This window comes from Panthera onca, chromosome B1 (assembly GCF_046562875.1).
Source record: "Panthera onca isolate mPanOnc1 chromosome B1, mPanOnc1 haplotype 2, whole genome shotgun sequence".
In the NCBI taxonomy this organism is placed as follows: domain Eukaryota; kingdom Metazoa; phylum Chordata; class Mammalia; order Carnivora; family Felidae; genus Panthera; species Panthera onca.
Genome location: NC_138342.1, coordinates 123,554,080 through 123,581,937, shown reverse-complemented (window position 1 = coordinate 123,581,937; position 27,858 = coordinate 123,554,080). Strand labels below are relative to the sequence as shown.

General features: G+C 38.8%; 1 protein-coding gene across 3 annotated transcripts; it reads right to left on the bottom strand.

Moving 5' to 3' along the window:
- Positions 1-287: 287 nt before the first annotated feature.
- On the bottom strand, positions 288-27,858 carry MMAA (metabolism of cobalamin associated A). Of its 3 annotated transcripts, none has more exons than XM_060654051.3 (7): positions 27,776-27,858; positions 13,143-13,646; positions 10,827-10,949; positions 7,634-7,804; positions 5,139-5,224; positions 4,168-4,317; positions 290-3,132 (listed from the first exon to the last, which is right to left on the bottom strand). In XM_060654051.3, the coding sequence occupies exons 2-7, from the start codon at positions 13,585-13,587 to the stop codon at positions 2,842-2,844; spliced, it is 1,266 nt and encodes a 421-aa protein (XP_060510034.2). In that variant the 5' UTR covers positions 13,588-13,646; positions 27,776-27,858; the 3' UTR covers positions 290-2,841. The 3 variants fall into 3 exon arrangements, with proteins under 3 accessions (XP_078301844.1, XP_060510034.2, XP_060510033.2); XM_060654050.3 differs by lacking the exon at positions 27,776-27,858 and adding an exon at positions 23,784-23,998; XM_078445718.2 differs by lacking the exon at positions 27,776-27,858 and having other exon boundaries at positions 288-3,132; positions 13,143-13,617.

The window sequence follows — 27,858 nt, the reverse complement described above, 5'->3', positions numbered from 1 at the left end:
TACTTTTGACAGAGGCAAAGTTAACCTATGAGGTTTTTTCAGAAAATATTCTTTTAAGATAGGGGGAGAGTAACTCATTTAATCCTTAAAACAACCCTAAGATGTTAAATATTTTTGCTCTTTATTTATTTAGCACTTACTATGTCCGGGAACTACATATTAACTAAAATAGTCCTTACAACAGCTCTGGGTGGGCACTGCTGTCAACCCCATTTAATAATGAGGAAACTGGGACACACGGGGATTAAGTAGTTTGGCCAAACTCAAATTAAATGATGCCAGTCTGTTTTACAGAACAACGAGCTGTCAGTGTATAATATTCCCCCAAACACCTACCACTTACTGTGTTGACATTTTCCACACTCTCATTTAATTATCCCACCAACCCTACAAAATAGCTATTCTTACCCTAATTTTAAATATAAGGAAACTGGTGCATACAAAAGAGGAAAAAAAAACCTGCCTCAAATCATACAGCTAGTTAGTGACCGCTGAAATCTGACAACGTGCATCTAAGTCAAAACCCATTGTTTTTGACCAGGTCAAGGGTTTAGCAATGGTAGGATCACAGATGGCCTGGAAGGATGGAATTTTCGAGCTTAACAAAAGAGAGCATGGAATTTTTTTTTTAAAGGCTACAAACATTTTACTATGTTATACAGCTTCCAGTATAACAAATAGCAAATAAATGTAAACAGTATCTTAGAAATTGGTCTCCACATTATAGCCCATGGTACAATAACAAGTGAAAGAGGACAAGGGGGGGGAGGGGTTCTAACGCATTCTATGACTATATTTATAACATTTAAAAGGAATTCAAACTGAGAAGAAATGCGTAGCTCCGTTTAGGGCTAATAAAAGCCACTCTTTGGCCACCTTCTTCATAATGCAGCCCGCATCTGCTGCCACTGCTACTCACACTGAACCACAAATGACATGTTTGTCAGACCCTGTAATAGTTTACTAAGGGAAATTACGAACTTCTTTCTCTGGAAGATTCTAAAAACAGTTTTCATCTGGTTTAATGGTTGTCCTTTCTGAAATAAGGTGAACTGACTGGATAATCTTTCCGTTTCTCCTAAACCTCATATGAGATGTAGGTATGCCAGTGACACAAATCATAAAAAATAAAAAAAAAATAATCATTAAAAAAAAGCTACACATGGTTGCTAAAATAATACTTAGGCAATTTAATTCCAGAAAGCTGACATACTGTGTAAAATATTCTAAAGGATTCAGAATAGTTTAAGGTTTAAATTTCTGGGAAGATATTTTGTGCAGTGGAGAAATTTTTTGGTTAGAAACAATTTTATTCAGATGTATATACTTACAACTACCATCAAACAGTATAAAATATATTCAAAGAATTAACTACAGCAGGTACTTTAGAGACAATCATAAAATATCACAAGAACATGATGGTAGTAGTAAGACCGTGAGAGAAAATTCAATTTATATATAAGATTTGTACAGTTTCAGGTATTTGTAACTAACATAATAATGATAGGAAGCAGCCTCTGGGTATTTCCTAGGTACCATCATGGTAGGAAAATGATTCTCCTGAGTTATCTCCTTTACCCTCACCGACCCTACAACATTAATGTGTCAATTCCCTTTTAGCAGGAAAGAAACTGAAGCTTAAAGAGAGGTAGGCTATTTGTCCAAACTTAAACAATTAACAAGTGACTGATCTAGGTTGAAAGTTTAAACCCACACAGTCTGACTCCAGAACCCAATCTCTAAATCACTGTGCCACACTTCCTCTGTTGGAAAACTTGCTCCTCCCCATCAGGAATAAGATAGATTTTTTAAGACGCTAATATGAAATCAAATGACCAAGGAAGAAGAGAAGCAAAAGCTTTTGGTAACATTCAAACTGAATAACCCTTGATTCACTGTGACCTCACTTGGGTCTTTTGAGGGTTTACTCCAACTCTTGGGGATTAATGGGCCACATTATTTGCAGCTGATTTCCCCCAGTTCCCTTTGGGCTCTCCTGCCTATCATGGGAGATCCACAGGTCTAGACAAATAGACTTTACAACTGTGCTCACTGGGGACCTGGGTGGCTCAGTTGGTTGAGTGTCTGACTTTGGCTCAGGTCATGATCTCGCAGTTTGTGAGTTCGAGCCTCATGTCGGGCTCTGTGCTGACAGCTCAGAGCCTGGAGCCTGCTTCACATTCTGTGTCTCCCTCTCTCTCTCTCTCTCTCTCTCTGCCCCTCCCCGACTCACACTCTGTCTCTCTCTCTCTCTCTCTCTCAGAAATAAACATTAATAAAAAATAATTAAAAAAAAAAAACTGTTCACATCACTACAAAGTCCAACTGTTTTGTTACTGGTGTACACAGCCATTTCAGAAATTGCTAGAATACTCCAGTACACTCCGGCACCAGTCATTATTTTCAGCTCTTGGAAATCCACCATGTATGATTCTAGCCTGAAGTAAGAATTCAGAAATGTGGTCACTCTTGCTTACATTTTCTCTGGAAACTCAGCGAATATGGAATCAAAGAAATCAAAGAAGGTACATGACCTTCTTTTGTTCTCCTCAGCTTTCTCTGCTTATGACTGATGAGAAGAAACTATCCTACCAGCTGCCATGGCAGCGTACGAGAATAGAAAGAAATGGAAATCAGTAACATACAACAGGTACCTTACAAATACTGCCGACTGCCTGACCTTTGCCAGCCATATCTAACATTCTTTGACTTTTCAAGCATAGTTCACAAATGGGGCCAAGGGCACCACAAAAGAATTGCTGAAAATACAGGCATATAAGTGACCTTTAATATTAAAATGCTTTATGAAATGTCATATAAAATCATTATATAGGATACATCTCACAAGTCTCTGCTTTTAAAAGTTTTCAACAACACATCTGCGGCTAGTCCTGGGGACAGGGCTCCACTGAGAACCTTTTTTTCCAGAAGAGGAATCTGCTCCCGGACTGCGGGATGGGTCCTGAAATGGTCTAACACACTTTCCTGAATGAGATTCCACATCCAAACTTTCTGCTGCTTCTGTCGTTTGGCAGTCAGCTCCCCACTGGCGAGCATGAGGTCCTGGAATTCTTTCATTTTATCCCACATTTCAGTGATCCCCTCTCCACTTCTGGCAGAAATACGAATTACCTATTAAAAAGGGAAGAACCCAAAACCGTTTTACTTAAAATGATAGAAAACATTTTCACGGGGAGCCTGGTTTCCTGCCAATTAAGTCTTAAAGTGTATGAAAATAGGCAAGTGAAACGGAGACATTTTATCACTGTGTTGAAGTGAATATACTGAGAAACAGACTGAGGTCACTTACTAGGATTACTAAACACATGCAGAAGCAAGACACTGATTCAAGGTCAAAATCTTTAGCCCAGGGTCTATTCTGGTCAATTGTTAGGATTGCTCAGATGGTCTTCAGGGGCAACACAGACAAAATGAGAGAGGGTCATGAGGATGAGAAGGGCAGGGCTGGGTGGGTTTCCCTGAGGCCTGAGTGCTAGACCATGAAACTCAGTTGAGAAAATAGCCCCATAACCTCCCTTTGTCAGAGTTCCCTGATTCAGCAGGTGCCAAGAGCTGAGCATCCAGCACCTGCATGTACAACGCAGACAACGTGACCAGGGAGACCGGGAGCTGATGGGAAGACAGGTTGTGGCTGTTCTCACTGTAGTGACTGTAGCTTATTCTTTAATAACATAGTGTCCTCCTGCAGATAAAGCTGCCCACATCAATATTACCGTACCATTTATTACAGAATTTGTCTTTTTTTTTCCTTATTGAAAATAGCACCCAACAAGCATAATGGGAAGGGAAGCTATCACATCAAAAGCCTCTTCTCTCCTACTCAAACTCTAATAAAGATAATCAAATCACTAATTGCTCCATAATCTTAAGAATGGTTCCTTTCAGAATGGATTTGCTATCACTTCCAAATGGCTCAAGTCAAGCATTAAGCAATCTAATCTATCCCCTCACATCTAGTTTTTGACATCTAGTGGTTGAAGGATTAGATTTAAAATCATGACTACACACTCTGGCTTTGTCATAATTTTAAAATTGTAATCTCACATATAAGCAAAGATTGATTATCTGTCTAGCTGGGGACTTGAATCCTCTCTTCTAATGTGCACGATCCACTCGGTGAAAATGCAGAAAGGAAGGCAAGCTAACCTTTGGTCTCCAGACCTCTGAACGCCTGTGGAGTAATTTCAGTGCGCTCACGTACTCTGCTTGCATCCTTCGAGCTGGCACGATCAAGTCTCCATCAGATTTAGTTACAGCTACCAGATCTGCCATCTCAATGATGCCTCTTTTGATACCCTAAAGTGAAAAAGACAGTGATGTATCAGAAATACTTCATTTGATTATAGCCAAAAATGGGACAACAGTCAATTGAGAGTCACGCACTTTATGAACTAACTTTTCCTCTACATCTTCCTAAACCCTGGGTTCCAGGAATTACAATCACTCAACAGAAATTACTCAGAAGCACCAGCTGTTGGGATTACAGAAGTCATCTACAATGTCTCTTCCAAGTGTAGAGACTAACATGCTAAGATACATTCACGATTAGAGTAAATATGTCATTAAGACACAACATGAATGAGTGGCAGGAGACAATTCACACTGACTCATGATGGGTTCCCTTTCTCATGAGCTAACACTGCAGGATGCAAAATCATCCGTCATTAAGTGCTTAAAAAGAGAAGACACCTATCGCTAACATCTGCATTTCCATAAACAAAGTCTTTGAAGTTTTCCTTAATGTTTGTAATTTTTTCTCCAATTTACATTTGAAGAAAAATAACCTGATAGCAAACAGTGCCTCAGTCTCTGTACGACAAACACCCACACAACAGTAGTCTCTTTTGGCTAGAGCTGTCCACGTATTCCATTCACTCCCGTGTTGCGGGTGGAAAAATCTAAGTTGTATGGTTAGCTCGAGGTCATAAACTCTATTACTATAAGTTGAGAAAAAACATAGAGAATCTGTCTTTGACTCAGGTACTGTAGCCAATATGAATGCTGTTTCTTTCCCTACATTAACAGCAACTTAATTTACAGAAACACAACACCGGAAATTTGTACTTTCAGAGATGTATACTTTGTGTTTAGGGAGAAAAAAAAGTCAATATAATTACCTGCAATTCATCTCCTCCCGCTGGTGGCAGTAGTAAAACAAACATGTCAACCATATCAGCAACAGCAAACTCCGACTGACCCACACCTGCAATTGTAAATCACAACTATATGCTAAAATATTCATAGTAATTTGCTTTCTCAACTACCTTGACCACCATTCCCGTTCCACTTCATTCACTTGTACCCACGATCACACACTCAGCCTGATCCCACTTTAAACACCCCACCTCTCGAGAATTTATTAAATGGACTGCTTTCCTATGAGCAAACTGTGACCTTCCCAGCTCTCCCCTTCGCTTATTCCCATTAGCCTTAGTCTTGGCTGAATGGAGAACATCGAGATGTCCATTCTCTCCTCCCCCCTTGCAACTCTTTCCTGGCTTCCCTCTCAGCGGTAAGCAGCTTGAGCAATGTGGCTCTAACCCTAGATCATGCCTGTCAAGATGTTCAGCTTTCTTGCCTTCTCAACTTCCTGTGAGCCCCACAAACCCCCACCCATGGATCAGTCCAACCACCCGTGTTCTCTCCTCCGTAAGCGTGCCGGAGAAATGGCTCGAGAACAGGCACCACAGCAGGATCATGGTGTCTAACATCTGCTACCTCCTCCTCACTGCCTGGTAAAAGCAATGCCCCCAAACGCCCTCAGTCAGCTGCCTTCCCATTTCTCACAGTGGCTATTACAGTTACTGTGCCATAATCTCCCCGCATGATGATGACCATGACTCCTACGTGGCGGTGAAATAAAGGCAAGAACCCCCTCGGCTTTTCCCTCTCCACCCTCTGCAGATCAGCGGGCCCGAACACCAGCTCTGCTCACTGCCTCCTCTCCAGTCGCAGTATAAGAAGTACTGGCTGAAGGTTACCCTCTCTTTCCTTCCCACTTCCTCTGTGCCCTTGCCCTTGCTTTATCTTTAACTTCCTTAGTCTACAGGCTCTTGTCCCCCAACACCTGACAGGAATTGTGCTCATGTCTTTGTCATCTGAAAGCCAAACAAACAGGAAAAAAATAAGACAAAAACTCACAACCTACTCCAATTATCACCATATTTCTCATTTCTCTTTATACCTAAGTGTCTAGAAAAAAAAAATCAACATGTGCTCACTGGTCTTCACTTCATTACTTCACATTAATTTCACTCCACTTAAATCTGACTTCCACATCACCTGCTCCACTGAAACTCCTCTCGAAATTCTGTCCGTTGGGGTGGCAGAGACTTCTGGTTGTCCATTCCATATTTATTCTCCCCTATTTCCTTATCCCAATGTTGTCAGAAGCATCGATGTACCAGGCGAAAGCCCACAGTCACCTGAACCCATTTCAGCTAGAGATGATTAATTAGTGAAAGCCAAAGTCACTAGATGGGGCTTTCAGGAAAGTTCTTGAAAGGGAGCTGACCCAGCTAGGAGGGGCCCACCCCTTCCCCTCACCTTCCCTCCCCCTACCTAGAAGGTGGATGTGACAGTTCAAGCTTCATCAGCTGTCTTTTAACCATGAGCAACCCTGAGGATGGGAACTAAGTGCTAAGAATGGAGAACAGAGACAGAAACCCGGGACACCAAGGCCACTGTACAATGACCAGGCCTGCTTGGGACTGCCTGCCTCCAGGTTTCTTCCGTTCACAAAAAATAAACCACTCTCTGTTTGAGTCACAGTTATTTCGAGTCTCTGGGACAAGCACTCAAATGCAACTTCCAGGTCACGCACTTGGTTCTTATGGTCCTCTACCTTGATTCCCCTACTACCGCATGGGCAACTCTTCCCCCATCCACCCTTAGATGGTGGAGTTTCTAGTCTCCAGCCCCATCTCTCTTCATGCCCGGCCTCCACACTCTATGCGCTAAATCTCCTGAGCAAACTGCAGTTCTCTAAATGGGCCATGTCCTCTCATTCTCTTTATTTCATTTTATTTAACTCCAATTCCTCCTTCAGCATGGAGTTTAACTGTCACCTCCTCCTGGAAGTCTTCCATGATCCCTCAAACCCAAGTCAGACTGTGTCACAAACATTTATCACTCAGTAATAGTGGATTGTCTCTCCAGAGGAAGGCGAATTTCTTGGGGTTTCCATTTCAGTATTTTTCACTGGGTACAACTATGTGCTAGGGATATAAAGATGAAGTAAAACATGGCCCTGTATTAAAAAGGTACCCAGCTACATGAATTTTCTGAGCGAATATTGAAGACATGTGAAATGTGCTTTAAACAAAATAGGTGTTATGTTAAAATATCGTTTCCAATGCTTACAGTTCTCGTCTGGTACTTACAACATACCACCCCTGTGTAACAGTTCTCCAGACACGTGGCTTTTCTTTAAAGGTAAGGATGATAGCCCATATTCTCATATCTCCTATAGAATCCAAGATACAGTACCTCGTATTTAATGACACCTTTAGTAAATATATGCTCAATGAACAAAATGGTATTAGCTGTCACTCATCTTTATATAGCATTTGTTATAGTACTTCATTGTTATGAAACAGAAAATCATACTCACCTACGGTTTCAATAAGAATGATGTCATATCCCCCTCCTTCGCACAACAGAATGGCTTCATTTGTGGTCCTTGTCACACCTCCTAAAGTCCCTCTAGTAGGAGATGGCCTGATGTATGCATTCATATCTCTTGATAACTCAGTCATTCGGGTTTTATCACCTAAGAGTGATCCTAAAACACACATTTACATTTTATAATCATGGAACACCTATAGGGGCCAATTATCAATCAGCCAATTCCCAGGGGAAGTGCCTTATGACATTTCTCCCAAGATCTCAAAATCATTTCATATAATTGAGCTTTAGCGCCACACAGCGTGTATGATGTCAAGTTAACACCTCAAGCCCCTCAAAATTTATAACGGCTTTCCATTGGCTAGAGGTTCAAATCTAGATTCTTCAGTCTAACACTAAAGGCCCTCACAATGCAGCCCTACCTTACCTGTCCAATTTCAGCTCCCACTGCCCCCAAATCAATCTTCCAATTCCAGCCAAGACAGCTTCTTTACTGTCCTTTTAACATTGTTGTCTTTATGGTTTGCAACTGGAGATGATTATGACCCCAGAGGAAATCTGGCAATGTCTGAAGATATTTTTACTTGTCACACGGGGGGCAGGACGCTACCGGCATCTGGTGGGTAGAGGCCAAGGATACTGCTAAGCATCGTTCAGTGTCCCACACCAAGACTGTCATTAGTGCCAGTGCTTTAATATAAGTTCCTTGCCCATGGAACCACGTCTTACATTTTCTGTAATGACTGCCGGTTCCCAGTAGGCAATTAATTTAATACCTATGGTACAGAATGAATGATGTTCCAAGGTTTACTACAGTATTTTGGTAAACGTCACTACTTGTGAATTCTAAAAGACTAAAATAAAAGCCTTGGAACTGTTGAAATTCCCTTTAACTTTTACTTTCCTCTAGCCATATAACAACATTGGAGGTGTAGTGCTGTTCTAACCCTAATTTCAATTTTCACTCTGCCTAAGAGCTAACTTCTCCACATAAAGTTGATGCTAAACATTGAGAAGTTCCTTAAAGATATGATCTCTCCACTCATGACTCCAGTTTAGAGTTCCCATAGGTTCTAATTCTCGAGCACATGCCTACCATGCATCTCAACTACCTTATTTACTTTTTTCTAAAAATATTTAGCTGTTTTTCTAAAACTTTTTCCTAAAATAATTTTCTACATGAAATCATCTCTGGATAAGTCAACAATCTGCCAAAGCTATACTTTAAATTATTATCCTATAGATCTTAACACACTGAACTAAACATTATGAAATTACTCTCCCATATAATTGTCTTAGCCAGTGAGTCCAAAACTGTCACTTGCAGACCCTAAGGGAAATCTCAAAGCTACAGCTGGAATCTGTGAATCCAAAACACAACAAGGTTGACTACAGGCCAAAAAAGGAATGCTTCTCAACCTTAGCATCATGCTACTTTCAAATGCACAGTCCTATAGCAATATTAAAGTAGAAATGTAAACTTATAGTGTCCTGTTTATCCCCATGTATTTTTTTCTTTCAAAGTCTATATATGTATTTTTTTTTTCTTACCTGAGAAAGGGACGTTCATTTTTAGTTTAAGAATTAAGAACCACATAGCTATGCAACTTTAATCAGACTATCTTGTCACCATACCTGCTATCACTATCTCAAGCTATGGTTTTGTTTTGCTACTGCAAGTATTCTAGAATACTACAAAGGAAAAGAGAAAAAAAGATCTCTCACCTATATGAAAATGAGAGCCACCATAAAAAAAATTATTTGTTCTGGGGCACTTGGGTGACTCAGTCGGTTAAGTGCTGACTTTGGCTCAGGTTCTGATCTCGCAGTTCTTGAGTTCAAGCCCCACATCAGGCTCACCGCTGTCAGCACAGAGCCTGCTTTGGATCCTCTGTCCCCCCTCTCTGCCCCTGCCCTGCTTGAGCTCCCGCTCTCAAAAATAAATAAACACTAAAGAAAAAAAATTCTTTGTTCAAATACTTACCTTTACCAAAGTTCTTAGACTGAAAATAAGGTAATATACTGATATGGATTTAATCTTGAACGTTGTAAATACAATTTTATTTTATGGTTAACATTTTTATTTTAGTCAATCAAAAACCGTGCATACTCTCAGCTAAAGTTCTCAATGGGTGGTGACAGGAATTGTCGTCCACCTTTCTACTGACCTAAAGCCCCTAAAATATGATGATATCATCTCTATTTTTTAGCGTTAAATGCACTGTATGCAAACCAAACATTTCCACAAAGTGCCCTGTATTCCCTCCCCCCGCCACAACACACATTACATTGTAATGGCCTGTGTGTACGTGTCTGTTTCCCTCGTAAGATACGGAGCTCCGTAGGCCAGGGGACTGTGTCTCATTCACCATTACATAACGTGGTACCTTCCTTGTACAATGCCTGGCCTATAGCAGACATTCAAACACCTGTGAAATGAATAACTGCAATGTGAGAAGCCTAAATCTTAAAGAGGGATAAGGGAAGAAAAACCTTCCTATTTATATAGCATGCTTTATGTTTTCCTTAAATGATCCTTTGGGGAAACTAAGTCTATTCATTGTATCTCTGATGAGCTGTGAGTAAACTCGGATGACTGTGTGACCCTGAATCAGTAATTGCTGAGCACTGTACATGACATACCATGCTAAGTGCTGTAGGGACAACAGCGGTATATTACATGGACCCCCTAAGAGCTTTCTGTTGAACCGAACATGTAATATTAACGGGTGACAAATTGTAAAGAGCAATAAGATTTTCTTTTAAGCTTAAGAGATGTTACAACAATATAAGAAAAAAGGCAATGAACAGACGGACCCATTTTCTGAACTGCATAGGGGCTGATGCTGCCAGGAGGAAGCAACAGGAGGGAAGTGGGGGCCTAGCCTCAGGTGTGATAGAGGGTTCAAATTTGCTTTTGATGATCTTCAACTTCTGGCACCTGTTTTCCTAGTTCTCTAAGTAGCCAGGCTACTCCTGGACTACCCACAAGCCAAGGAGCCTAATACCCCAAACTACCTCCCTCAATCTCCACCTTGCCCCTAGGACTCCCTTCTTTCAGTGAGACCAAACTCTGCTAGAGGTTAGAAGTCACCTGACTGTGCAAATTCCCACTAAATTATAACAGAGAGCCCCACGAGCCCCTGCTTTGCAGTTTAAAAAGAATCAGCAATACTCACCACCACTGGTACAAGAAGAAGGGTCCACAGCTAGCACGGATAATTTGTGCCCTCTCTCAGTAAGCATTTTTCCAAAATATTCTATGAAGGTTGATTTTCCAGCACCAGGGGGCCCAGACAATCCTACAGTAGAGAGAATCCTTCTAATTTAAGAAATGAAATCAGCCCTATGATAAGTTCTATTCAAATAGATTACCTTCTATTTCTCCTAATTTATTAAAACTCCTATTAATGTATTTCACATTTCCTAAATGAAACAAAACACTATTTATCTAGTTCCTGAGTAATATAGAGGAAGAAAACAATCCTGAGCTCCATATGTTCACCAAATTCACTTTATAAGATTATAAAATAGGATATGCCTTTTTACCGTAACGCAGATCTTTCTGGACAGACTTTATTGCCTCTGTCGTTAATGTGCTACATTCCCTCAACATCTGCCCACCTCTCATCATGACCAGTCATTATTCCACCTACCCCAGGGCTGTACTTTTATGTTCCCAGTGGAAAAACAACTCACTACTCTAGAAATTCCCAGTGACTGAGAAAATAATTTTCTATTTATGAAGGATAATTTGTTTCATCCCACCCATAACTCAAAATATATCCTATCAACTGGATCCAGGAAAAATTAATTTGTCTGAAGAGAGGCAGAAAACTCCCCTGCTTGGAGAGTTCACAGAGCATACAGATAAGACCACACAGTCTGCAGCCAGGTGGCCAGTTCCAGTTCTAGCTCCACCTCTTCTGAGCTGTGTAATCTTGGTGAAGTTACTTAACCATTCTGTGCCTTTTTCCTCTGCAATAAAATGCATATGATAGCACCTATCTCTTCAGGTTGTTGTCAAGAATTAGATGTTAATGTTTGCAATGTTTCGAACAGCATATGGCATAAAGGAAGAGATATATGTGTTATGCTCACAAAGTATATAAAACTTAAGCATTTAATTGTAATTATATTCAAAAGTATGTGTACGTCATATGGTATGCTTGGCTCCTTACTGAAGTTTTCAGGGCAGGTCTCTGTCTTAAACATCGGTACGGGTGCTGAATCTGTTACTCGTATTTATGATGGTAATAAAATAACTACCACAGAGACACAGGTTTATCTGGCCTCATAAGACCAAGATAAAAGAACCAGAATAGCAATGAAAATTTATGAGTTACTAGTTATGTGTGAGTTGCTGGTTAACTCTAGATATTTCTGGGAACTTCTCTCTTCAAATATCTTTAGGTGTATCAAGTAAACACTTTGTTATAGCTGGAATTTCTCTTTCGGAGTCTGCTATTTTGTCTGCAATACGTAAAGATTATTAACACCCAACGTAGTACTGTCAAAATGAGGGTTCCTTCAGTGATGGCAGAATAGGATGTGTGAACAACGCAGACCAATACAAATGTTGGTTGGTGAACTCTTTTTGAAATTATCTTTAAAATTCATACCGTTACCATAAAAATTAGGAGGCTTTAATCCCATATCATCAATAAACTGAGATGTAAGTCTAACGCAATGCTAGTCAACTTTTAAGTGTATTTTAAGTGTATTTATTCAATTTCTGCACTTTGTTCACCATTTCTAGTTCTTTTTGGTAGGAAAGTTGGTTGGAATCACCTATTTTGCCATCATGAAAAGCTCTCACTCCACCCAAACACATCTACGTTGTTTTATAATGCGCAATTAAAAAATATATATAACAAGCTTATTTACAACTATGGAATCTAGTCAACTGTTCAAGAAATCGAGTGAACATCTAATAGTTTAGATAGCAAATGAATACGGTCCCTCCTTTAAAATACATTTTGGCATTGAGTTGGCTGTGCTTAGAGCCAAGCAACTGCCAGAAACTTTAACAAAAAGTACCTGAAAGAGGTTTGTCCATAGAAACTAATGAAACACCCGAGAAGTAGAATTTTGAAATGTGATAAGAATAATTACAGTTGATAGAAACACAAAACCAAGTCATTTACTTTAGACTATCAAGCAGAAGGACTACCAAGAGAGAGGAGTAAACCTGTAAAAGTTCCTCATATGCATATTCTATCCTGGGAGCCACAGCATGATTCTTGCCAAAATAGAAATCTTATATTATTCTCTTAAAATACAGAGCCTTGGTTCAAATGACCATGACAGTTTTCCACCCCCCAACATAATAAGACTAATATTTGCAAAGAAAAGGCATTTAAAATCCAGCCCAAAATTCTGAAAAGGAAAAAAGAATTCCCATTAGATTGAAAACTATTTAGACCTATTTCAAAAGAGACAAAATGTAGAAAAATATTTACTAAACAGACATAAAGGGAAAAAAAAAGACTGACCCACTCGAAATGCTAGTGGTTTTCCTTTATTTATTTGTTCTTGTTCTTTGTGGTAGACTAATACTTTCTGAAGAAGCACCTGGGCTAACTCTTTTTTCCTCTTGTGGGTTGATTCTATAAGAGTTATGGCCTCTGCTAAGCAGGCCCTGTGCCCTTGGATTAAACCGGTATAAAGTTTATCCACAAATCTTTGTTCTTTATCAGAAAGTTCTTCCGTGTGTTCCTTTAAAGTTGTTTGTACACATAATTTTCTCTTTAAACCATTTGACAGCAGCATCCATTTTGTACAATGGAGTCCAGGAGAATTAAATGGCTGAGCACAAGGGACTCCTGATCCGCGATGACTACTTGAGTGAAAGATGAAGTGGTAACGTCGAAAAGGTGTTCTTAAAAGGCCTTTTAGGAAATGCCGGTGAGGGTGTTGTAGTAACATGGGAATATTCATTTTGTTTGTAACTGCAGAAAACACTGGATGTTTTTCGGCTCAATGTGATTTGTGATTCCCTAGAAGAAGAAAACATATTTTTGCCAGTTCAGTGTACAATTAAGATTCTGAAGTTAGTAAAACTGCAAGCTTAGTGGTTTCTCTATATTCTAAAACACACATAATCAGGCTTCTTGGCAGTACAAATAGGTGAAAGTTTCTTACCAAACACGAGAGAAGATCCCCCCACCCTTGCCTACAGTTAACAACCAGAGTAGCCCTAAATTATGGAGTTACTGTTCTACTGTGAAATACAATGTACATTAAAATTTTCTTCGAAACAAAAAATATACAAAAAACCCTGTAGGGTAGAAATTCTATGCCATGTTTATTTTCTTCTGTTTACAGACCTTACAACTTCCTCAGATCAAATATACCCTATTTTGAAACTCATTCAAAAGGTTTAAAAAAATCCCTCTGATGCTGGCCTTTTACTCTTTCTCTACAAAAAAAAAAAAAAAAAAAAAAAAAAAAAAAGTGCTTAGTAGTGAAGGCACTTGAGGCCTAAGTTTAGATAAATGTATGTATTCAATAGGCTCACCCTAGTATATATTCAAAGTATGGCCTAACATAAGCATACCATCATCACCACCACCACCGCCACCGGGGCCTTCATGTGAAATGAACTGTGAGGTTTGTATGGTAACTAGATCAGCCTATCTCAAACCATGGCCAGGGGTGCCTGGGTGGCTCAGTCGGTTGAGCATCCAACTTTGGCTCAGGTCATGATCTCATAGCTCATGAGTTCGAGCCCCGTATCGGGCTCTGTGCTGACAGCTTGGAGCCTGGAGCCTGCTTCAGATTCTGTGTCTTCCTCTCTCTGCCCCTAACCCACTCGCATTCTGTCTCTGTCTCTCTGGAAAATAAACATTTAAAAAAGAGGATTTTTTTAAAAACCATGGCCAGAACCGCCTGGCACTTACTAAAACTGCATACTCCCAGCCCCAGTGAATCAGAATCTCTGTAGAGAAATAAGCACACTGAAGTTTGAACCACTATGGAATTAGATGAGGATGCTTTAACTCAGATTTACTGATACTCTCCACTCCAAACTGTATTCGACAACGAAAGCTGACATAGTACATGGAGGGTCAAGAAAATACAGAGGTATTAGCTTTTATTATTATTTATTAAATCAACAGCATTAGCTTTTATTATTCTTATACCAATTTATAAAACTTTGGTTAAGAGTTAGGTCACAGACCTAGCTTCCAGTGGCAAACTACAATTTACATACAAATGATACATATGGCCTACCAAATTCGGGTTTATGATTATTTGAAAATTCTGGTTTTCAGTTCCTCGTAGCAGAATGAAATAAATTACTTGATTGCTCCAAAGTGCCTCTCTAAATTGTATTTCAAGACCAATCAGCATGAAATCAATTTTACTAAATAACATTCTAATAGGAAAAAGAAGACATTTTAAATATTTTTTATTGTTAGAACTGTAACTGCTCATCATTTTTTCTATTTTGGGGGAAATATGACTTCTATTTGTACAAAATTAGTCTTCTTCTAAAAGGACAGTTTATGGAAAACTGTGTAAAAAATGGTTCTAAAAAAACAATTTAAAACATCCACTACCACCCTTCACACAAACATACAAAAAAGATATATAAAACAAAAAAGTTCAGAGGGGGATCTATTTTGGAAGCTCACTGTAAGCACACTTCTCAACAATACCTCCACCATTACCACAGACTGGAAGCTCACAGGAAAGAAATGTATTTTTATTCCACCACTATTTTCTAAGTGTATGCTACTTTTCAGGTCCCAGGCTAGGTTTAAGAATGATAGTGATGATAATGTTATTGTCGGGTGATGACAATGACATTTTACCATGTTCCAGTCATTTTATTCTGACCTGCTGTATTCGTTTCCTAGGGCTGCTGTAACAAATAACCACAACCTGGGTGGCTTAAAACAACAGAAATGTATTCTCTGACTGTTCCAGAGGCTGGAAGTCAGAGATCAAAGTGTTAGCAGGCCTGCACTCCCTCTGAAGGCTCTAGGGGAAGATGGTTCCCTGCCCCTCCCAGTGGCCCCTGGTGTCCCTTGGCTCATGGATGCACAATTGAGGTCTCTGCCTCGGGCTTCATTTGGCCTTCTCTTCATGTCTGTCCTCGGTGTGGAGATTTGTCTCTGAATTGGGCCCACTCAGATAATCAAAGATGATCTCATCACAAGATCACTAACTTAATGTCATCTGCAAAACCCTTTTTTCCAAATAAAAGTCACATTCACAAGTTCCAGGGATTAGGACATGGATTTCTTTTTGAAGGTCACATTCAAACCCATTACACCTTCTTAGGTGGACTGTCAGTCTCATTATCTTACCCTAAATGACATAATCTCAGCACTTCAAAAGTCCACAGAATAAATAACACTATGTCCAAAAAAATCAGCCCTCAACAAGTATAAAAAGATGGAGATCATACTGTGCATATTTTCAGACCACAACGCTATGAAACTCGAAATCAACCACAAGAAAAACTTTGGAAAGGTAACAAATACTTGGAGACTAAAGAACATCCTTATAAAGAATGAATGGGCCAACCAAGAAGTTAAAGAGAAAATTAAAAAGTACATGGAAGTCAATGAAAATAATAACACCACAACCCAAAACCTCTGGGACGCAGCAAAGGCGGTCATGAGAGGAAAGTATATAGCAATCCAGGCCTTCCTAAAGAAGGAAGAAAGGTCTCAGATACACAACCTAACCTTACACCTTAAAGAGCTGGGAAAAGAACAGCAAATAAAACCCAAAACCAGCAGAAGACAGGAAATAATAAAGATTAGAGCAGAAATCAATGCTATTGAAACCAAACCAAAATAAAACAAAAACAGTAGAACAGATAATGAAACCAGGAGCTGGTTCTTTGAAGGAATTAACAAAATTGATAAACCACTAGCCAGCTTGGTCAAAAAGAAAAAGGAGAGGACCCAAATAAATAAAATCAAGAATGAAAGAGGAGAGATCACAACCAACACAGCAGAAATAAAAAGAATAATAAGAGAATATTATGAGCAATTACATGCCAACAAAATGGGCAATCTGGAAGAAATGGACAAATTCCTAGAAACATATACGCTACCAAAACTGAAACAGGAAGAAATAGAAAATTTGAACAGACCCATAACCAGTAAGGAAATCGAATTAGTAATCAAAAATCTGCCAAAAAACAAGAATCCAGGACCAGATGGCTTTCCAGGGGAATTCTACCAAACATTTAAGGAAGAGTTAACACCTATTCTCTTGAAGCTATTCCAAAAAATAGAAATGGAAGGAAAACTTCCAAACTCTTTCTATGAAGCCAGCATTACCTTGATTCCAAAGCCAGACAAAGGATCCACTAAAAAGGAGAATTATAGACCAATTTCCCTGATGAACATGGATGCAAAAATCCTCAACAAAATATTAATTGGCCAGCTGGATCCAGCAATACATTAAAAAAAATTATTTACCACAACCAAGTGGGATTTATACCTGGGATGCAGGGCTGGTTCAATATCTGCAAAAACAATCAATGTGACTCATCATATCAATAAAAGAAAGGACAAGAACCATATGATCCTCTCACTAGATGCAGAGAAAGCATTTGACAAAATACAACATCCTTTCTTGATAAAACCCTCCAGAAAGTAGGGATAGAAGTATCATAGCTTGATATCATAAAAGCCATGTACAAAAGACCCCAATACTGATATCATCCTCAGTGGGGAAAAACTGAGAGCTTTCCCCCTAAGGTCAGGCGCAAGACAGGCATGTCCACTCTCACCACTGTTATTCAACATAGTATTGGAAGTCTTAGCCTCAGCAATCAGACAACACAAAGAAATAAAAGGCATCCAAATCGGCCAGGAGGAGGTCAAACTTTCACTCTTCGCAGATGACAAGATACTCAATATGGAAAACCCAAAAGATTCTGCCCCAAAACTGCTAGAACTGATTCATGAATTCAGCAAAACTGCAGGATATAAAATCAATGCACAAAAATTGGGTGCATTCCTATACACCAACAATGAAGCAACAGAAAGAGAAATCAAAGAATCAATCCCATTTACAATTGCACCAAAAACCATAAAATACCTAGGAATAAATCTAACCAAAGAGGTGAAAAATCTATACACTGAAAACTATAGAAAGCTTATGAAAGAAATTGAAGAAGACACAAAAAAATGGAAAAAAGATTCCATGCTCCTAGATAGGAAGAACAAATATTATGAAAATGTCGATACTACTCAAAGCAATCTACATATTCAATGCAAAACCTATCAAAATAACACCAGCATTCTTCACAGAGCTAGAACAAATAATCCTAAAATTTGTATGGAACCAGAAAAGACCCCGAATAGCCAAAGCAATCTTAAAGAAGAAAGCCAAAGCAGGAGGCCTCACAATCCTGGACTTCAAGCTGTATTACAAAGCTGTAATCATCAAGACAGTATGGTACTGGCACAAGAACAGACGCTCAGATCAATGGAACAGAATAAAGAACCCAGAAATGGACCCATAAATGTATGGCCACCTAATCTGTGACAAAGCAGGAAAGAATATTCAGTGGAATAAAGACAGTCTCTTCAGCAAGTGGTGCTGGGAACACTGGACAGCAACATGCAGAAAAATGAACCTGGACCACTTTCTTACACCATACACAAAAATAAACCCAAAATGGATGAAAGACCTCAATGTAAGACAGGAAGCCATCAAAATCCTCGAGAAGAAAGCAGGCAAAAACTTCTTTGATCTTGGTTGCAGCAACTTCTTACTCAACACATCTCCAGAGGCAAGGGAAACAAAAGCAAAAATGAACTATTGGGACCTCATCAAAGTAAAAAGCTTCTGCACAGCGAAGGAAACAATCAGCAAAACTAAAAGGCAACCGAAAGAATGGGAGAAGATATTTGCAAATGACATTATCAGATAAAGGGTTAGTATCCAAAATCTATAAAGAACTTTTTAAACTCAACACCCAAAAACAAATAATCCAGTGAAGAAATGGGCAAAAGGCATGAATAGACATTTCTCCAAAGAAGACATCCAGATGGCCAACTGACACATGAAAAAATGCTCAACATCACTCATCATCAGGGAAATACAAATCAAAACCACAATGAGATACTACCTCACACCTGTCAGAATGGCTAACATTAACAACTCAGGCAACAACAGATTTTGGCAAGGATGCGGAGAAAGAGGATCTCTTTGCACTGCTGATGGGAATGCAAACTGGTGCAGCCACTCTGGAAAACAGTATGGAGGTTCCTCAAAAAAACTAATAATAGAACTACCCTACGACCCAGCAATTGCACTACTAGGCATTTATCCAAGGGATACAGATATGCTGTTTTGAAGGGACACATGCACTCCAATGTTTATAGCAGTGCTATCAACAATAGCCAAAGTATGGAGCTCAAATGTCCATGAATGGATGAATGGATAAACAAGTGGCATATATATATATATATATATATATACACACACACACACACACACACACACACACACACAATGGAGTATTACTCAGCAATCAAAAAGAATGAAATCTTGCCATTCGCAACTACATGGATGAAACTAGAGGGTACTTTGCTAAGCAAAATTAGAGAAAGACAAATATCATATGACTTCACTCACATGAAGACTTTAAGACAGAGGACAGATGAACGTAGGGGAAGGGAAACAAAAATAATATAAAAACAGGGAGGTGGACAAAACAGAAGAGACTCTTAAATATGGAGAACAAACAGAGGGGTTACTGGAGGGATTATGGGAGGGGGGATGGGCTAAATGGGTAAGGGACATTAAGGAATCTACCCCTGAAATCACTGTTGCACTATAAGCTAACTAACTTAGATGTAAATTAAATAAATAAAAAATAAAAAAATAATAATAACACCATGTCCAAAAAAAAAAAAAAACAAAACCATGAAGGGCTGTGGGAACAGAGAAAATTATAGAAACTAACTTTCCTTGGGGAGTAGAAGGTTCAAGTCATGGAGGGGTCAATGTCAGGGCTAAGTCTGAAAGGATTACAAAAAAAACAAAAACAAAAACAAAAACTGAAGGACGAGACAGGCTTTCCAGGCTGATGACTTAATGTACAGAGTCACAAATGGAAATTGGTCTCTTCCCTGCCATCAGAGAAGATTGAACAAGTCAGTGAGGCAGAAGCCTAGTCTATATATGGAACTAGTGTAGGAGATGAAGATGTAAACCAAGGCTAAGGAGCTATATTTTGCCTTTTTGGCAGTGGAGACACAACAGTGATCTATACAAAGGTTAGTGACACCATCAGCTCTGGTTTTTAGGAGATAACACCGGGAATGGTGGTAAGAAGAGTAATTAGACCCTGGTAACATAAAGCCCAGTTTAGGAAACCCTAGCAAAGACCCAAAAGAGATGATGAGGACCTGGACTTAGGCAAGGCATTAAGGGAAAGACAAGTCAGATTCAAGACCTTATTGTCCACACTAGAATCCTCAAAGCTCACTACAGAGGTTGGCAAGTTGCAGTTGCTGAAAAACAAACAAACAAAAAAAGGCTGCCGATCTGAACTCATTTCATTTCCCACCTGCCTGTCACTCAAGAGCTTATAATCCATTTTCAAATACTCCATTTCACTTTATTTCCCCAGACAATTCTATGATGACATTTATTATTATTATTATTATTTATTCTCACTTAACAAGGGAAGGAAAACAAGAGTGAGTTAGGTAACTAAATTAGTCATAACCAATGGGCGGGCCAGGATTCAAACTCAGGTCTTTTGACTCTCTGTGGCATTTTTTCTTAATAAATTATTTTGGGATAAAGGAGAAGTCTTTTGACTAAAAGGTATTAGTAACCCTGCCCCTCCCAAAGCAAGTAAAAAGCATTTTTTAAAAGTATGCAGTGACAGTGGCAGCATTCGGAAGAGCCAAAGCGCAGAGAAGAGGAAATGCTGACCAGGATACAGAACATTCTTACTACCAATCCTAGTCCTATCTATCCTCCCATAGGAGAGATGCTGTCTATAGAGTCTAAGAGAAAATTATAACTATTTAAAATATTCCCTTTAATTAACAAATCTTACCATGACTGATTCATTATCCAACAAAGCTATGCTCAAAAAAGAGAAAGTAATATGTTGAGAGACAGAGAAAGAAGATTATAAAGCACTCATTCAAGAAACACTTGAGCGTTTACCATGTGTCATGCAATAGTCTAGGGGATATAATGATCAAAACAGAACAAAGTTCTTGCCCTCATAAAGCTAACATCCTAGTAAAACAGATAATATACATATAAATGAGGCCAGTGTGGCTAGACATTAATAAGAGGGGAAATATAGGAGAGAAGGCCAAAGAGGGACATACAACTATAGATAGGACTGGAGGAACTCTGAGAAGGGAAGCGATAGGACAAAGGAGAACCTGATGTGACTTCTGTTTTAAAAGGATCTGATGGGGATGCAAGAACAGAAATGGGAAGGCCAGCAAAGAGATCAATGCAATAACCAGATGAGAAATGATGAGGACAGGAACCAGGTGGGGATAGTGTTAAATCAGGATTCTGGATGAACTCTAAAGGACCTGTTAATGAATGAGATATAGGATGGGACAGAAAGATAGCAGTCAAGGATGAGGCACAGATCTTACCCTGAGACACAGCAAAGATGGAGTTGCCCTTTAATGAACTGAGGAAGACTGCAGGAAGTCAGGTTTTGGGTAAGATTAGGCGTGTTTAGTTTCTGATACGTTAAGTTTAAGATGCCTACTAAATATCCAAATGGCATCCTGGGTAGGCAGTTGTGTTACTAGTCTCAGGAAGGGGTCAGAGCTGAAGTGTAAATTTGAGAATCATTAAGTGTTTAGGTGTGATTTAAATCCATGAGCCCAAAGGGGATTACCAAAAGTGTGACTGGAAACAAGGAGGTGTTACACCATTTTTCATAGAATTTTACATACAAACACACATACAGAGAAATACATATGTCAAAACATTAACTTCATCTATAAATGAGTGGTATTATAGTGCTTATATGTTGTTTTTTGGTTAATCATATTTTTCTGATTTTTTAAAAGAAGCATATGTTACTGTTGTAGGCAGAAGCTCCCCGCCCCCCGCAAGAGATGTCCTTGTCTTAATCCCTGGAACCTGTGAATATGTTACCTTACATGGCAAAGCGGAATTAAAGTTGCAGATGAAATTAAGGTTGCTAATCAGCTGACTTTAAGATAAAATGATTATCCTGGATAATCCAGGTGGACCCAATATAATCACCAAAGTCCTTTACAATGAAAGAGGGAGGTGGAACAGCAAAATGATGTCACGTGAGGAGGACTCAGCCCACCCTTGCTGAACCTCTAGGATGGAACAAAGATGCCTTGATTCTAGCCCCATAAAACCTAAGTCAGACTTTTAACCTACAGGACTCTAAGATGAATAATTCGTGTTGTTTTAAGCTATGAAGTTTGTAGTTATTTGTTATAGCAGCAAAAGAAAACTAATACAGTTGCTATAGTAAAAAAAAAAAAAAAAACCGTTTTAAAGATAAAACACAGAATTTGTATACTTTTAATAAGAAATGTCTAGTAACTATTCATGATTTAATTTTTACTTTGTCTGTATCTGTAATCTGTAACTTGCTTTCTTCTGCACTGAGATTTCATAATGTGAGAATCAAACCTGATGAGTCCTTAATTTAAAGTTACTATGACCAACAGCATTACATTCAATGTATATTTATATGTCAATTTCTCAATTAAACATAAAATTAACATATATACTCAAAAACCTAGTAAAAAGAATTATTTATGAGGTGAAAAAAGTGATAGTCATATTTTAGCTATGCTTCTGTGCACAGGTTCTATCAGAATTCTCATATTAAGATATGAGGTTCAACATAATATTAAGATATGAAGTTCAACTCTGAAATAATGTGATATACGTGGGCTACTAACCATTTTTGAGGACGGCAGCTTTAAAAAACAAACGCAAAAATTCTATATGCTATAATAAAAATTCTGTGGAATGCTAATTAAATTAGCAGAATGCTTATCTTCCACATTTCTGCTTGACAAACTCCTACTCAGTTCAAACATACCTCTTCTAGGACACATCTTCCCCCACCTTTCCCAGGCAGTCACCTGTTCTATCTGCAAAGCTCCACAACGTTTTATTCATCTTTTCTGATTTATCTATTTACAGATCTCTCCCCACCAATTCTCATCCCTCAGCCCAGCCAATGATTGTCCCAGAGAAGAGACAGTGTCTTATTCTGTTTCCTCGGAATCCAGCACAATGCCAGGCATATAGTAATCGGTTAATTTTTTTAAGGTTCCTGAGTGGACTCTCTACTTATGTTAATCTAATATACTTGAAAGGAAAGTGTGAGTACCTCCTTAACCTGTGTGATCTAAAAACATTCTACCTTCTAAGTTCCCTGTTTTGAATCAAGGCACCTTTGACATCTAACTAATCTTCCAAAACAGAAAGATAAATTTGTAAGGAATCAAAACCCAGTAACAAGAGTTTACTAGATGAAAATATGTCCACTTCTAATGATGCAAACAAACAGTATTCCCTAAATAAATGAGATGAAACTAAAAACTGTCTAATAAATAGTAATATACGTTGCTCTAACATTTAGAATAGTTATTTCTTATAATAATTTAATCAAAGTCTTTTTCAGAAAATCCAGACCAACTATCTGACAAGCTTATGGTTTACACTGCAGAGTTTATCACAATTTGGGATTATGAAGTTCTCTGTCCTTTGATGCCAATACAGATCTCAAATGGCTTTTAAGTGACAAGAATCAGGAAAAAGATGATATCCTTTTCCCCCATTCTTTTGCGAAAACCAAAGAGCTACCCAGATGTATATAATTCAAGGTTTTTACACCTTCAAATCTCTGGGGGCTGATTTTCTTGCTGCCCCCAAACCTTCTGGACCATGTGAATAGCAGAGCAGCAGCTGTTACCTTTCACTGAGCGTTTATCATGTGTGAGACATTCCTGTATACATTTCCTCAGCTAAGCCTCACAATAGCAGACAAGATTCTATTTTATAGGTGAAGCTCAGTAAAGTTACACTGATTGACTTAAGGCCTCACAACTAATGGCAGAACTTGGGAAAAACTATGGATTTGAAAAATCAGATCTATGGGGCACCTGGGTGGCTTGGTCGGTTAAGTGTCCCAATCCTGATCTTGAATCAAAGGTCATGATCTCTCGGTTCGTGGGTTGGAGACCTGTGTCAGGCTCTGCGCTGATGGTGATGGTGTGGAGCCTGCTTGGGATTCTGTTTCTCCTTCTCTCTGCCCCTCCCCTGCTTGTGCTTGCTCTCTCTCTCTCTCTCTCTCTCGATAAACTTAAAAACATAAAAATAACAATAAAAAAATCCAGATCCATATGAAGACAGGTGGTGTCATGTCACATCAAGAGAACACCAAAAAACCCTTTACATTTAAATACAGAATGATTATGGCAGGCTGTTTATCTTCATTTTGTTTTTTTTTTTCTTTTTGCTTAAGCCATAATGAAAAATTAGTTTACATCTTCTGTACAAACCTTACCAGTAGGAGATCCCAATAGTATACTAGGTGATAGAATAAGCCAAATTTATACAAGTTTTAAATGTTTTTCACTCCACAAATAACTCACACCTGATAACTCAGTGTATAACATACTTAAACCCATTAATTTAATGAATCAACCAGATTTTGAAGAAGTCCATAATTTCTTTTAAAGCCAGTGTAATTCAGCCTTGTCTGAACAACCCTCCACCATTATAATATGTCACCTACAGAACAGACTAAGCCTCTAGAGTAGCAAAATTATGGAGGTAGGGAAAAAGACTTCCCATCTGCACATGTAACTAAGCATCTTCTCCTGCTTTCTTAAGGAAAGAAATTTTAAAACTTGGCCAATAATCAAATTAAACTGTTTCAATGAATTTTCATGATTCCTGAGAATCTTGGAGGTCTCATCCTACAATTTTAAGCTGTGTACTACCAAAATACAAGATAAATTTTGCAGCATTTACAACATTCAGTGAGATCTCTCAAAGCACTGCCATTTGTAATAAACCAGAATGTCAATTTGTTAATATACAGTGAAAAACACCAAGTGGGCAAAAATACTAAAATGAGTTGGTAAGTGAACCCCCTCTCAAGCAAAAGGTTCACGTGGACAGCAACATTTTAAGAATCACATTTGTTTTCCTCCAATACTTCTTTTATATCCATTCCCTCTACACCACCCTCATTCCCACCCTTACTATAATGGCTTTCAAGCTTTGATCACGGTCCATGGGAAGAAACACACTTACATCAGGCAACAAATAGGAATATAGCTGAAACAAAAGTTTCATAAAACATTTCTTACTGCTAATTCACGTGATACACTCTAATGTTACCTTTTCTATTCTGTTTTCTTTTAATGCAGATTACAACCTACCACAGGTACAACCTTACGCCTGAAAAACGCTCATCTACTATGACCATATTACCACTTATCATCATAATATGTAAGTCTATTATACTCCTCTGTTTAAAATACTTAAAAAGTTCCCTCTGCCTTATCTGTAAAAAAAATAAATAAAAAGTTTTCCTGGGATTCAGCCATTCATTTATTCAGCAACTATTTATTGAGAACCTACTATATGCCAGGCACTGTGCTATACATTGGTATATGGGTCCAACACAGCTTCTGACACCATAAAGTTTATAATCCAGCTAAGACAGTTATTACATAAATAATAATAACACTCTTTATGAGTGCTCTTATCTACCTCTCCAACTTAATTCATTCCCCTCCTCCACTTTTACCACATGGCTATAACTATTCTGATCTGCATGCAGGTCCCAGAAAAACCACTCTTAAACATCTTGGCCATTGTCCATGATGTTCCTTCTGATTGGAATCCCTTCTCTCTTTTAATCATCTCACAAATTCCTCTTCAGCCTTCAAAAATCAACCCAAGTGTCTCCTCTATAAACAGTTCTCTGCCCCTTTCCATGCCCTTTCAGTTGTCACTCATATCTCTTGTCATCCTACGCAGGCTACATCCCTCAATTATAATGCTGGTCACATTGTTAAGTTGTTAGTCTTGCCTAGACTATGAGTTATCTTTGTACTCACAGCATATTTTATTGCTCACAGAATAAAAGAATGTGTACTAGAATTTTGTATGGGTCAATAACTCCATTATGCTGATTACTCAATTAATCAATGTTTGAAAACATACATTTTGCTAGATTTTACAGTAAATATATATTTATTTAAGGATTCTCTTTTTAAGGTCTTATTTCAATATATGGATGTTTTCCTTCATTAAACATTTGCTCAGCAGCAGCCAGTCTGACTTGGGATATTTGTCTTGAAATTGATCCAATGAATATTCTCAATTTCAATAACTACCCTGGCAAGAAAAAGCATACAGGATTTCCAAAATCAATACCTTAGGTCAGTGTCTGCAGCAAAGCACAGTTCATACAGGCAATGCAGTGTTACACCATGTGTTTCCATTTCTCAAGGGTAATCATTTTTGATTAGAAGATAAACTGTCAGGTGCCATTAATCTGTTTACCATCTCCCACCATCCCCCACAGAAGGTTTTACATTCTCCTTTTCAAATAATCTCAGGAAATTTTGGTAGAGCAGAACGACTTTTTAAACAAGCAACTTTTAAATAGGTCATTGTTATATAAGAGTAATACCGAACACATACGGAACTCATGCAGGAAATACTCTAAGGTTCCCTGTCCACTATACCTTTTATCACATTTCCAGTTAGACTCACATTTCCCAATTTCCACTTTTAGGTTTCAATCTGTTTGGGAAAGTCTATTTTTAAAAATTTCATCACCATTAAACGTTTTCATTCACCCCGATTGCTATCACCCAAGTTCAAATCCAAAATGGTCTTGGGGAGCCCTATGTACATCTATGTATGAGGGACCCACATGTCCTCATACATGACTATATGAGGCAACAGTCAGCTAACAGGCAAATGTTTCAAGCAGTCGCCAGTCCTTCCCATGCCAAATATAGGTTTTCTTTAGTCTTCAAATATCTCAAGATGATATTTACATTTCTTATGGTTACATAACTTTTAGCATTTGTTTTGCCTCTAACAGAACACAGCCCTAAAAATAACTGAATTGTTCCCTTTTTAAAATTCTTACTACCTTGAGCACAAAACAATATTGTTTACTAATAAAAGAATATTTGGGGGGGAGCCTGGGTGGCTCAGTTAGTTAAGCATCCGACTCTTGATTTCGGCTCAAGTCATGATCTCATGGTTCCTGAGGTCAAGCCCCAGTCAGGCTCTGCACGGACAATGAAGAGCCTGCTTGGGATTCTCTCTCTCCCTCACTAATAAACTGAAATAAAATAAAATAAAATAAAATAATACTTTGTGGACATTGCAGATGACCCAAAATGATTTAGTGTCTTCACAGGCCTCCAAGAAAGTTGATTTCCTACCAACTTGGAAGAGCTATAATGATCAGTTTTCCTATGTATATGTACTAGGGCACAACTCTTAAGAAAGATAATAAAAAAATTTATCATGACATTTTTGCTTAGGTGGTCTTTCATTTGCTAATAAGAAATATAAATTATTTGAATACAGTATGTCTGCTAGAAGAGACTTAGCCCATGCCTTTCCAGAGTACTTGACAAAGTCTAGGTACTCTGACTTTCAGTGTGAACCTACTTTACATCCTAGATTATATTCCATACAAGTTTTAATTTCACTCTTTGATTGTAGCTACACTGGACTATCGTGCCTTTTCCCTCTCCATTCTTTGGTTAACCATTCACCAAGTTTGTCATCGGCAAGGAACCAGCAACCTCACCAAAATTTCCTTACTGTGGCACAACAGTAAGCTCACAAACCTGACTAAAATGATGTAAATTTTAAAATATTGTTTTACAGCGCGACCCTTCCCTTTGAACCAAACTTGCCGACGCCTGCCTGTCAGCACATACCCCGCATTCCCAATATAGCCCAATCCAACAATATTCTCCTTTTCCCTCCCCCACCCCAAATCCTCCAGGAGGCGCCCCCGACGCTGGGGTTGGCCCCCACCGGCGGCCGGAGGCCAGAGCCCAGCTCTGGCTCCAGACGCCTCGCGCAACCCCCACCCCGCACTCACCCTCCCGAAGCCACGGAAGTGCGGCTCTGCCCCACCCCTTCCGCCAGGCACGGTTCGCCCCGCCCCGCGCTGGCCGCGACGCG